Source organism: Hippoglossus stenolepis, chromosome 9, assembly GCF_022539355.2.
Source record: "Hippoglossus stenolepis isolate QCI-W04-F060 chromosome 9, HSTE1.2, whole genome shotgun sequence".
NCBI classification, from domain to species: Eukaryota; Metazoa; Chordata; class Actinopteri; order Pleuronectiformes; family Pleuronectidae; genus Hippoglossus; species Hippoglossus stenolepis.
In genome coordinates, this window is record NC_061491.1 from 27937715 (window position 1) to 27949293 (window position 11579).

At 46.8% G+C, this 11579-nt stretch overlaps 1 protein-coding gene across 1 annotated transcript; it reads left to right on the forward strand.

The window, feature by feature from the left end:
- Positions 1-500: 500 nt before the first annotated feature.
- Positions 501-5065, forward strand: tor2a (torsin family 2, member A). Its single transcript, XM_035165350.2, has 5 exons — positions 501-751; positions 1666-1931; positions 2156-2331; positions 2483-2610; positions 3185-5065. Exons 1-5 carry the CDS (start codon positions 631-633, stop codon positions 3427-3429), a joined length of 936 nt encoding a protein of 311 aa, XP_035021241.2. The 5' UTR covers positions 501-630; the 3' UTR covers positions 3430-5065.
- The last annotated feature ends 6514 nt before the right edge of the window (positions 5066-11579 follow it).

Here is an 11579-nt window from a genome sequence, read left to right on the forward strand (position 1 = left end):
TGTAGGTGAGTCATCGTTAAGCACACGCACTTCGCAGGTGGACACACAGCAAACTGTGCAACACGACCACAATCCGTTTTAACATGAAATACACAATCAGTGAATAAACTCACCAGAGTTGTCCTAGTTACACAGGGGACTTTATTTAGTCCTTCGACTGACGTACCCTCATGGTTGATGCACTTATTGTAAGTCGCTTTGGATAAAAGCGTCAGCTAAATGTAATGTAATGTAATGTAATTAGCCCGGGAATTAAAACTGCTTCCCCATGTCGCTCAGTGTTGTTATACTATATTTATTTATTTACCCAGATGATTTATATTGGTGTCTAAAGGTGATGTTGACGCGGAAACATCATATTAACTCGTGTTGTGTTTTTATTGATGTTTATTACTTTATCACCGCACTTCAGACACACGCGCTTTGTGAAAGTAACCAATCAACCGACAACTTCCGGAACCTGCGTCACTCTGACCTGTGATCCTCCAACGTGTCCTAACCGGTACACCACACTCCAGGTGCCTCACGGGAAATGTAGTCCTCCTCGTCACGCTGTTACATGTTTGTCCACGCCTACCGGGAAGTGGAAGGAACTACAAACACAGCGGTGGTCGCCGGGAGAAGTCCAACATGTTGGTCGTCCGCTGTGCGCTGGTTGTATTCCTCTGCAACCCGGTGTGCGGAGTTTTCCAGAAACTCTACTGCGCCATTTCAGAGAGCTGCGACTGCGACTTCCGACCGCGCATCAGAGGTACCCGAACGACTTCCGGATAGCCTGCTAGCTAGCCCGAACGACTTCCTGTTAGCCTGCTAGCTGCACACACAGGATTAAAGTGCGTTTGTTCAGTGTAACGGAAACTCAAACGTGGCTGATTTAGTTTGGTTCGTGTGCAGGAAGAGTTCACTCACCGACATGTTGGTCACCGTGTCCAGAAAGAGACAGATTCTTACTCAACAGCTAACATGCTATGCTAGCTGCGGGGGCGGGGCCACTAGTCCTAGCTGAAATCTGATTGGCCCCTGTGCTGTCACTAATATTTAAAACAACAACTAAAACAAACTTACCAAACAAGGTACCCAAATATGAAGTAATTAATAAGTGTAGAAGTAAATACAGTTAGCAATGATAACGTTTTGTAGTTCTACAGTTACATATTCATACAGTCATTTATTTATCTCTTTAATTCTATATTTATAAATTTTATATTTACATTTATTCGTTTGTTAATTTCTGTGTTTCTACATTTAGTTATTTACTTTTTGTATTTCTGTGTCTGTATGTTAATTAGCTGGGTGTGTTTAACTCCCAGTTTGTTTACAGCTGTGTGTGATCAGGTCAATTACTTTGGAGCTTTGCAGGAAGTGAAGAAATGAATAAGTTCATCTAGAAATAGAGAAATAGCCTTTCTCCATCGCAAACTTTGTTTTTTATCATTTATTTAGGTATGTGATTATTTATTTCTGCATTCATTTAATTCTTTATAGTCGCATGTTGACCCAGAAAATGAGTGAAATCTGAGTAGTTCTTCATTGTTTCTGGGACTTTTAGTTTGTGTTTGTTCTTTGCTCGTTGAAATATTTTAACATTATGTTGTCACCACTCAGCTGTTGAGGATTATGTGTTAACATTAACATCACACGTGTCTTTTATGTCCCTACGGCCAGACTTAGAGTGGGACCTCTACAAGAATGTCTACGGACAACACCTGGCCCAGGACATCGTGTCAGAGGCGGTGGACGGGTTCCTCCAGAATAAAAGCCCCGATCGCCCCCTGGTGCTGTCCTTCCACGGCTCCTCTGGGACAGGGAAGACACTGGTCAGCTCCATGCTGGGAAATCATCTGTATGGCTCAGCTATGAGCAGCCCATTTGTCCACCAGTTTGTCCCAACGCTGCACTTCCCGATGCCGCAGCGGGTCAATGAGTACAGGGTAAGTGAGGGATGAGTCTGAAGGTCTGAGCCAGACGAGGTGTGAAAGCTTCCTACAATAAGAGGCAGGACACGTGTTGAGATCTGTTAAAAATGAGGATTCACTCATATGCCAAAGATATGCTAACATGGAGAAAGTACAGTGCGCTGGACGGAGAGATTGTCCAGTTATTTGCATCGTTTGGAGATGTGGTCAGAACGACATCTCCCTCCTCTGGTTTGCAGGAGGCGTTGAAGCTCTGGGTGCAGGGGAACCTGACGGAGTGCGCGCGCTCCATCTTCCTTTTTGACGAGATGGAGAAGATGCCTTCAGGCCTCATCGACGTCCTGGAGCCCTTCCTGGGTCCTTCTCACATTGTGTTTCGCACCAATTACCGCAAGGCCATCTACATCTTCATCAGGTACATAGCCAGTACACACACACACACACACACACACACACACACACACACACACACACAGTCTGTACATTTATAACTGGAGTCTTCACTATGAGAAAATAGATCGTATATATATGTGTTCAATATAATAATCTGTGTGTTTTCCCTGCAGCACCACAGGAGAGGAGGTGATAAACAAGCTGAGTGTGGAGAACCGTCAGGCTGGACGGGACCGAGAGGAGATCAGGTTGTCCGACCTGCAGGACGCCATCGCACAGTCGGTCTACAACAACACCTCAAGTGAGTCGCACACGTCTCGATCCTTTCACACAACTTTTAAGAAATCTGTGTCTTGATGTACATAGTTATACTTTGCATATTAATAAACAGGTGAACAGATGTTTGTGCAGCTGCAGATCTTCACTCACTGAGGCTCAATTACTGCAGATCACTTTAAGAGTTTCATTAAGAAAGCTGTAACCATTACCACAGAGCCAGTAGGCCCATTCCAAACAGGCGGGTTTAGAACAGAAAACAAACACCAACGTTCATTTAGACTCACAGATGAACTGATTAGATTTGAGTGATCAAAGGTCAAAGGTCACAGTGACCTCACCAAGCAGGTTTGTGTATCTCAAGTCTGCCGTTAAGGAATTTCTTCACAGTTTTACCAGTTTGTCACTTGGACTCAAAGATGAACTGATGGAATTTCCTAAGAATCTGCGGGAAAAAACCTCCCAGTCAATAGAACAGAACATTAACATTCATATTAATTTGCCAATAGACCATCATATTCTGTGTAACTCTGCTCAGTGACGAAACAGCCACTTGCTGGAATGATGCTGTGACATTAAGTCTGAGTTTCTTCCTCCAGGCGGCTTCTTCAACTCCAGCATCATCCAGCAGAAGCTCATCACCCGCTTCGTTCCCTTCCTGCCGCTGAGCCGCCGCCACATCGAGCGCTGCGTCCGCTCGCAGCTCTGCCAGCAGGGCCGGTGTGGCCGCAGTGACGTGGTGGAGGCAGTGGGGGGCGACATGATTTACACTCCCGCTCCAGGACAATACTTCTCCACCACCGGCTGTAAGGCCGTCTCCGCCAAAATCAACATGTTCCTGTGAGCCGGGTGGTGACTTTCTTTTCTAATGACTGATAGAGAAACTCCTTCTGAGGTGAAAAACTGAACTTTACGTCTGCCTGAGCGAGTTTCTGCCACGTGGAGGTCAGAGGTCAGAGCAGCGGAGATTCACAGTCAAGGATGCCTCCCGTGCTAATCAAAGGGAATCAAACTCACAACCCTCAAGACGTTGTTGCTTCATCAGTCGATTTCCGTCCGTCTCTGAACACAGGAGAGTTTGTTCCCTGAGCTTTGTTCAGCGTCTGAACCCGGGACACGTCTCAGTCTCTACCTCAAACCCAACTCCGCCTCTCGGTTAGGAAGTTGGTTTCCTGGTGTCAGATTTTTTAAAGCTAGACTGAAAAATGAATAATCTTCTCCCCAACACGTCCTCCGTTCACACTCTGACCCCAGTGAGACCTGGTCTTCACGTCCGTCCTGAGTGATCTGATCACATGACTCCATGTGAGATCAGATCCCTCAGGACACTCGGGGACACGTGGCAGCTGACGTCGCTGCTAGAATCACAATGACTCCTCTTTTGTTTCTGCTTCCCACTATTTCACATACATTGATTTATTTGTGGCCACCGACACAATATCAACACTTCAAATGAGTAAAATATTCCAGAGTGGAGCAGCAGCCGCTCACAAGCACATGGGACACATCTGTAGAGTAAAAACCACATCAGTTGGAACAGAAATGACCCAAGTGATAATTAACATATAGAGGAGGGAGTTGGATCAGATCCCAAGTGGTCACAGGAGACACAGGTTTCAGCTGCCGGAGGTTTTGGTGCCTTGCTCATGTGTTGGCATCCAACAGCAAAAGAAAGGGGCTCGGTCTATTTGATCTCCGATGCAGTTTCTGCTTTGTCTTCATAGTTTTTAGAAAAAGAGTTAAAAAAAAATGTCCATAAAGACTTTTTAAAGTTTGAAATATTTATTTAGCAAGAACTCCTTCGTGCACCAGTGAAAGACTTAAGTTTGTTGTTTAATATTCAAGAGTTCGGAAGTGAACCCATAAACTCTCTCAAAGCGTTAAACCTTAAAACGATAAAACAAATAAGTCAAGTCAAACTGAGGTGATGCTTTAAGAGAAAACTATTTCTACAAACGTCATGAAGAAGCTGGTGGATTTTACTTCAGGCTCCAGTCTGGGTGCACGTGTGCACTTTAACCACCAGGAGGCAGTAGAGATTTAATTTTACCAAGCGAGGAAGACGAGCTGCAGACTTCAGCTCAGTGGTTTTTATTTCATTGACTCACATTTAAATGAGTTTAACAGTTTTGATATTTGTAATGTAAATGTGTTGTAAGCGGTGACAACACTGAAACTGCACTTTATAACCTGGAGGCATCTTGAGCCGGGACGAACACTTAGTCATGAAGTTTACTTTGTTATTACAACTAATTAACAGTTGTAAATTCTATTGACTGCATTAAATTGTGACTGTAAGAATGACTGCAGCAGCAAGTTGTGCAATTTAAAAAAAGACATGTAATTAACAAGGCTGATTGTAAACTCCATATTTATTAATTTATTCATTTATTGGCTGACTTCAGTTCTGTTATCGGTGGAAATTCAAATCTTTAACCTATAACAATAAATGACAAATCAGTTTTGTGAAGCAACAGCAACTTGTTTGTGTTCCAGTGTTTAACTTTTTTGATCATTAACTTTCCAAATGAAATGAAAAATACAAATAATCTCGGTGCAGCGATTACGTGGAAGGAAGTGTTGCATGTGGTGTGAACCAGTACTTATACAACCAGTACTTATACAACCAGTACTAATACAACCAGTACTTAACTAATACTGTAAAACTGATCCCGTCGTCTGTATCCAGCGTTTAAAAGGTGTCTCATGTTGTTTTGTAGTATGTGTTTGAATCCATGTTCCTGAGTTTGCCGCCTCCTGCGGCTGCGAACAGGAAGCAGAGGAGATGTGATCGCTCTCTGACAGAGACGTAGCTCCGCTATCTGCACCAACAGGAAATTAATGGTTTCTCCATCGGATATGAACAGGTGTCAGAGGTCTTCAGTATTCTGTGTGTGTGAGAGAGACTCTGTCAATCTTTACTCTCGTAGGAACATTGGCTGTGAGGAGGTTTCTCATGTTCCCGCAGCAGAGGAGAGGATTTCACTCAGTTGGGAAACATATTCTACATAGAACAATAAAATATTAGACAAGGAAGATTCAGCATTTTGAGAATAAAGTGGAAATGCAGATAAAACCTTTGTTCTGGATTCAAGTCCAGCCTCTTAGAACAGATCAAACACTCACGTGAGCACATGACGGCCTCTAGGAAATAGAAAATCTCGACTTTATTCACAATATAAAAGAATACATTCCTCTGATTTCATTTGACTTTATTCTTGACTTAATTCATGATAGAAAAACAGTTCTCATCTTTATCAATGACATTCATGTGGAGGAAGCTTTCTGATTGGACGCAGGATGAGTTGAAAGTGTTGCAAACAGACACATTTAGGTGTAAAAGTACCAGGATGTTGGTTTGCTAATAAAAGAAATGAAGAGTTAACACAGACACAGGATTCCACCTGGAAACTCCGTCCAGATAAAACTCCAGAGTTCATGTCTGAAAACAGCTTTTGACTGAAGTGGATGTTCTGATTGGAGCAAACGTCCCCCTGTGACGACTTCCTGTCCCGCTAACAAACCCTTTGTTGGTTAGTGGCGCCCCACGTCCTCCTACACACACATACATGTATTTATATTTACACACACGCCACATCTCACCACGATCCCACCGTGATGACTTCATTACTCCACCGCCATGCATTCAGGCGGTGTGAGGAAGAGGAGGGGTTCGAAGGTCAGCTTAGAGGCCTCTTCACCCCAGCTGCTGTATCACAATCTTCGTCCTTCTGGACAACACACACGCACACACACACACACACACACACACACACACACACACACACACACACACACACAGACACACACAGCTCGTCTGACCTCTGAGCCTATTTTCACACGCTCCCTGCAGAAAGGTCCAGCTGTCAGCTCTGGTCCCTTCGTTTACTTCTTCCACTTTACTTTTCCCTATTCTTCCTCTTCTTCCTCCTCTTCCTCCTCTTCCTCTTCTTCATCTTGTTTCTCTCCTTCCTCTTACTTCCTTCCCTCCTTCATCCCTCTTCCTCTCCTCTTCCTCTCCTCCCCCTCTCTCCTTCCCCCGGCCTCCTCCTCTGTCACAAATCAGGTTGAAGAAGCCACTTTCACCTACTTTCCTATATTTTACCTCCTTGCTCCTTCCCTCCCTTCTTCCTCAGGGGGCAACAATGGGACGCTGCTCCTTCCTCCCCTCCTCCCCACCCAGCTCCACATCTGTGAGTGCCCCTCTGTCTCCTCATTCTTCTCCCTAACCGCTCCATTATTGGGCCTCTTTCACTTGTAAATGCAGCCAGCGATACTTCTGATGGGTCTTTTATGCAGGCGGCCGGGGTCAGGAGAAAGGTAGGGGCTGCGGAGGAGGGGGGGTACAATGAGGGGGTGGGTCAGGCTTGGTGGGGGGCTTGGTTTGAGGGAGTCTTATGCTGTTTTCTCTTGCAGGCCAAAGTGTGAGGGGACAATTGTGACAAAGAGTTAAATCCTTTTTTGTGTGTGCAGTCATTTGGGACGGTTGGGACGGGCCCAGCTCTCGCCTCCACATTCCTGCAGCTGTCCGTCCCCCGGCAGGACGGAGAGGACGGAGAGGACGAGCCTGAGCTACAGCAGCGACCGGCTGCTCTCACACATGCACTGAACTCCGCAGCTCCTCCGTATCTTCTCTGGAGGAGGTGCAGGTGTGTTGTAAAGAGAATCACATGACCTCTGCAGCAGAGTTAACACGTCACTTCCTGTCTCTGTCTGCTGCAGCCGGCTGCTCCACCTCTCACCTGAAGAAGGAGGAGGATCTGATGCTGTCGTGAACGAGTCTGTGCAGAAAACCTTTTATCCAGTTTGATGTTTACGATTCACTTTGGGTCGGTCTGTCCATAAAGACCCATAATTCATCAAACATGTGTCCTGTCAGTGGTTTTCTAACCTGACTCTTTGTCCTCTCTTCAGCCTCCTCACTACATATTCACACCTTCACCTCATTCACTCATTGTCTCCTCAGCACTATGATGGAGGGGGTGAAGTGTTTGAGTCCACAAAGCAGTTTCGGGTAAACTTTGAAATCCAACACAACTGGAGTAACTGGTGACAGATTCTTCAGACGTGAAAATACATCACAAAAATATAACATGCCTCGATTCTGCTCCTGTGATGTCATCAAGTGTCCCGACAATCAAATCCAACTCGAAACAGCGTCATTGACACCAAGCGTTTAGCCTAAATGTCCGCTACCGGAATTAGCGATGCTAGCCGAAGTAGCGATGCTAACCCCGCGTGTGCTCTTGGACGCAGGAACGTGAACTCAAGACGACCAGAAGTGCTGCATCATTGTCATTAGAATTATTTTCTGGCGTCCTGTACTCGTGTGTTGTTTCCCAAGGTCGCCCCATATGGCTGCTGTTTAAATGGTGGTCACTTCTAGTCGCACGTGTTAAAAACCTGTGTGTGTGTGTGTGTTGTGTGTCAGTGTGTAATGTTGTGAGTGTGTGTTTGTCGTCACTGAGTGGCCTCCATGGTGTCACGGCCTGACCAGTGTTCTGTGGGATTATCTGTTATTTTAGCGTCTGTTCTGACCTCTGCCACACACACACACACACACACACACACACACACACACACACACACACACACACACACACACACACACACACACAGCTATCGTGCACAGTGGAGGGGTGGTCTCAGTGGCAGCCGGGTCTCCAGGACAACAGGTGAACAAAGGGGACGCGGCGGGGGAATGTGGGCGAGGAGAGAGGGTGAAGGGTGACTCCTGAGGGGATGGGGGGCTGATGGGAGATGAGGTGGCGGTACTGGGGGGTCAGGTCGACCTTGGCCTCTGTGCGGTGGTCAGATGGGGTGCGAAGGCCACCGGCCGTGAAGGAGGAGGATGAAGAGGAGGGAGGATAAAGGCTGTGACGCTTCTCACTCTGTTCAAACCTGGAGTGATTAATGACAACACACACACACACACACACACACACACACACACACACACACACACAGCACCCCAGCTGACCCCTGAGGGCCTGCTGCTCAAACAGCGGGCCCCGGGTCTTTGGCGTGGTCACTTTCCCAACACTTCTGATTGATGAGCGATTCCTTTCCCACCACAATTTATGGTAATGCCGCTGAGAGGGACGAGGATCTGCAGCTGCTCACAAACCGGCTCGATGCAGAGACACTCAGATACAGTCTGATTCTCAACCTGCTCCAGCTGCAGGAAGCAACTCTCACATGTTCAGGGTTCAAATCCACATGTCGGATTCAGATTTGAGCAAAACGTCCAGACTCTGCTCCAGCGTCATTTAATTTAAAATCAGTAGGTTCTGACTATTTGCATCGTCTTTGTGTCGTGTTGCTGACGATCTCCGAGGCCATCGACCATCGTGTGATGATGAATCGGCCTCTCGGGGCAGCAGACAGTATTAAGGGGATTCTGGCGTCGACATGATATCTGAGCTTTTACTCTCCGACAGTTTCCTTTGACAGAGGAGTCGAACGTTTGTCCTCACGAAACACAAACAGTTTGATCTACTCTTAGTATTTGAGTCGCTCCACCAGTAGAAGTGAGTTTCTAGTCTTTAGTTTCTGAGTCACTGAGGCCAGAGACTTTTCTCTCTACACTGTAAAACTAGATTTTTAAAGCGTCTCTTCTCAATAACTGTCGCCGGTGACGACATGTCGTCCTGTGGCTGGACAGTGTTGCTTAAAATAATCGAAGCAGATGATTGGCCAGGAGAGGTCGGTGATGTCAGAGCGCCCCTGCTATACCACAGCTGTGCGTCTGCAGCTGGGGCTGAACAGTGGTGCAGTGTGTGTGTGTGTGTGTGTGTGTGTGTGTGTGTGTGTGTGTGTGGTGGGGGGGGGACAGCTGCTGTTTGGTACCAATGATGGTGATGGCGGCGCGGTCAGAGACGAGTGCCGATGTTCCAGGCGTCTCCAGTCGGTGACGAAACGGAAGGAACAAACGGCCAAAAGGAGCAAATGAACTCCTGCTCACACACTCGAATATTATGTGTGTGTGTGTGTGTGTGTGTGTGTGTGTGTGTGTGTGTGTGTGTGTGTGTGTGTGTGTGTGTGTGTGTGTGTGTGTGTGTCTGTGTGTGTGTGTGTGAGAGTCGGAGCCATTTGTCAGATGTGGCGTGTTAAGGGCCAAACATGGCCGCCTGCCCTCCTCTCTGCAGCAGGAACCACCGGCTGGCGAACACAGCAGCGAAGACATTTCGCAGGAGGTGACGGGCGCTGATGATGATGTTATTTGGGAGAGGGGGTGTGTTTATGTGTGTGGAGGTGGGAAAAGGGGTGTGGGGATAAAATAAGGGGGAGGCGGGGGGGCGTTTCATCACATGGACGGCCGCAGTCACGCCAACACCCCCCACGCCAAAACATGAACCCGTTTCTGCCTCGCTCGCACCAGTGAGCTGCCTCGTTTCCACGTTTACCTGAAAACACCCGACATCGTGGAATCTAGACGAATACATGCAAACACATGCACGTGCACGTGCACGTGCACGTGCACACATAAATGGCCTCTTTGCCTGTTGCTAATAAAGACGTCACCTCGCTGCGTCACAGGAGGTCGCATCCAGCGACGGACCTTCAACATTCTTGCACGTTTCTTAGACGCCAGTGAGATGCTGCGTGTGTGTGTGTGTGTGTGTGTGTGTGTGTGTGTGTGTGTGTGGGAAGAAGGGAGGGGGATGCTTGGAAGGAGGTCGTGATGTGACGTCACCCATGTGATGCTCCCACACCTCCTCTTCCTCCTCGTCTGCCTCCTCTGCCCACATCCGGTCTCCTCCCTTCATCTCCACCTCCGTCCTCGCTGCGGCGGTGTGTGTGTGTGTGTGTGTGTGTGTGTGTGTGTGTGTGTGTGTGTGTGTGTCACTGATAACACTGCCTGGGTCATGTGACTGTGGAGATAGAGGAGGAGGGAGGGGCATGAAGGAGGAAGTGAGTGACCCGGTGCAGCAGGACGGCAGCTGCTCGTCCAACATGGAGGCCGAGACCGGAAGAGGAAGCGTTTTCTGTTTTAACGCTGCGTCAACGTCTGTAATCACATTTGTCTTCAGTCGCTGACGCTCAACCTGATACGAATCTGAGCTTTGACTCGCCAACGACGTCGCGTTAAAACAGGGGAGAAGAAACGTTTCAGACATTTAAACCCTGATTATACGTCCACGAGCTCCTTTTGGACCTTGTGACCCTGTGGAGGGTTTTTAACATCCTGAGAACAGACATGATGAACAGAACCAGCAGGAGGAACCGTCACGTCACATTAAAAACAACCAGGAGCTGTCTGAGCTCAGACGACTCTGAACCTGGAAAACGCTGCAGCGATCAGTCTATATCTCATCAGCAGACGCCAGCGAGGTTAAATGGCTGTAATGATCCGTCTAATCATTACACTGCCCTCCTAATTGTTTCCTCACGATATCTTTGTCATCAATATCACTGTCGATAGTGATCAATTCCTTACTCAGCTGAACGTGCACCTGAAGTCACCCAGAGTGTGCAGCTACATCAGCACGTCTGCTACAACCAGCTGAATTCAACTGTCTCCGTCTTCTTCACTCTCTTTATAAACACACATGATAAAGATCAGATATGTTCATGAGGTTTGAGTAAAACCAAAGAGTTTCTTTTTAAGATAAATTCAAAGTTAATGTTTAAACTAAACCAAACTAAAGAGCTCAGTGGTTCTGAACTCAGGGGTCATGACCCCAACAAGATGAATCCAGATAAACATGTTTGTATGAGACCAAAATACAAAATCCCATATTTTAGGACTTTAACATTGACTCTTTAACTAAATTTCATTTCTTTCCTCTAAAAACAAAGTGAAGGAAGTTGAATTGCAGCCACCACGAGCTCCTTTAGCCAAAACAAGTGAGGATCAATATCCAGTAAAAACTCATTTGTTAAAGTTTAAACAGGACGGGGTCCACAGCTCAGAACTCTGTGTCCGTGAAGCTTTAAGTTTTACAAACTGTCGAGACTTTAAATCCAGACTCTTGGTTCCAGACTTCAGTT

Bases quoted from the DNA above. Each gene is read 5' to 3' on its own strand.
- tor2a (XM_035165350.2), top strand. From the start codon at position 631: ATGTTGGTCGTCCGCTGTGCGCTGGTTGTATTCCTCTGCAACCCGGTG. The intron at 2,332-2,482 runs GTACATAGCCAG...TTTTCCCTGCAG, and splicing joins GCCATCTACATCTTCATCAG to CACCACAGGAGAGGAGGTGA. The intron at 2,611-3,184 runs GTGAGTCGCACA...TTCTTCCTCCAG, and splicing joins GGTCTACAACAACACCTCAA to GCGGCTTCTTCAACTCCAGC.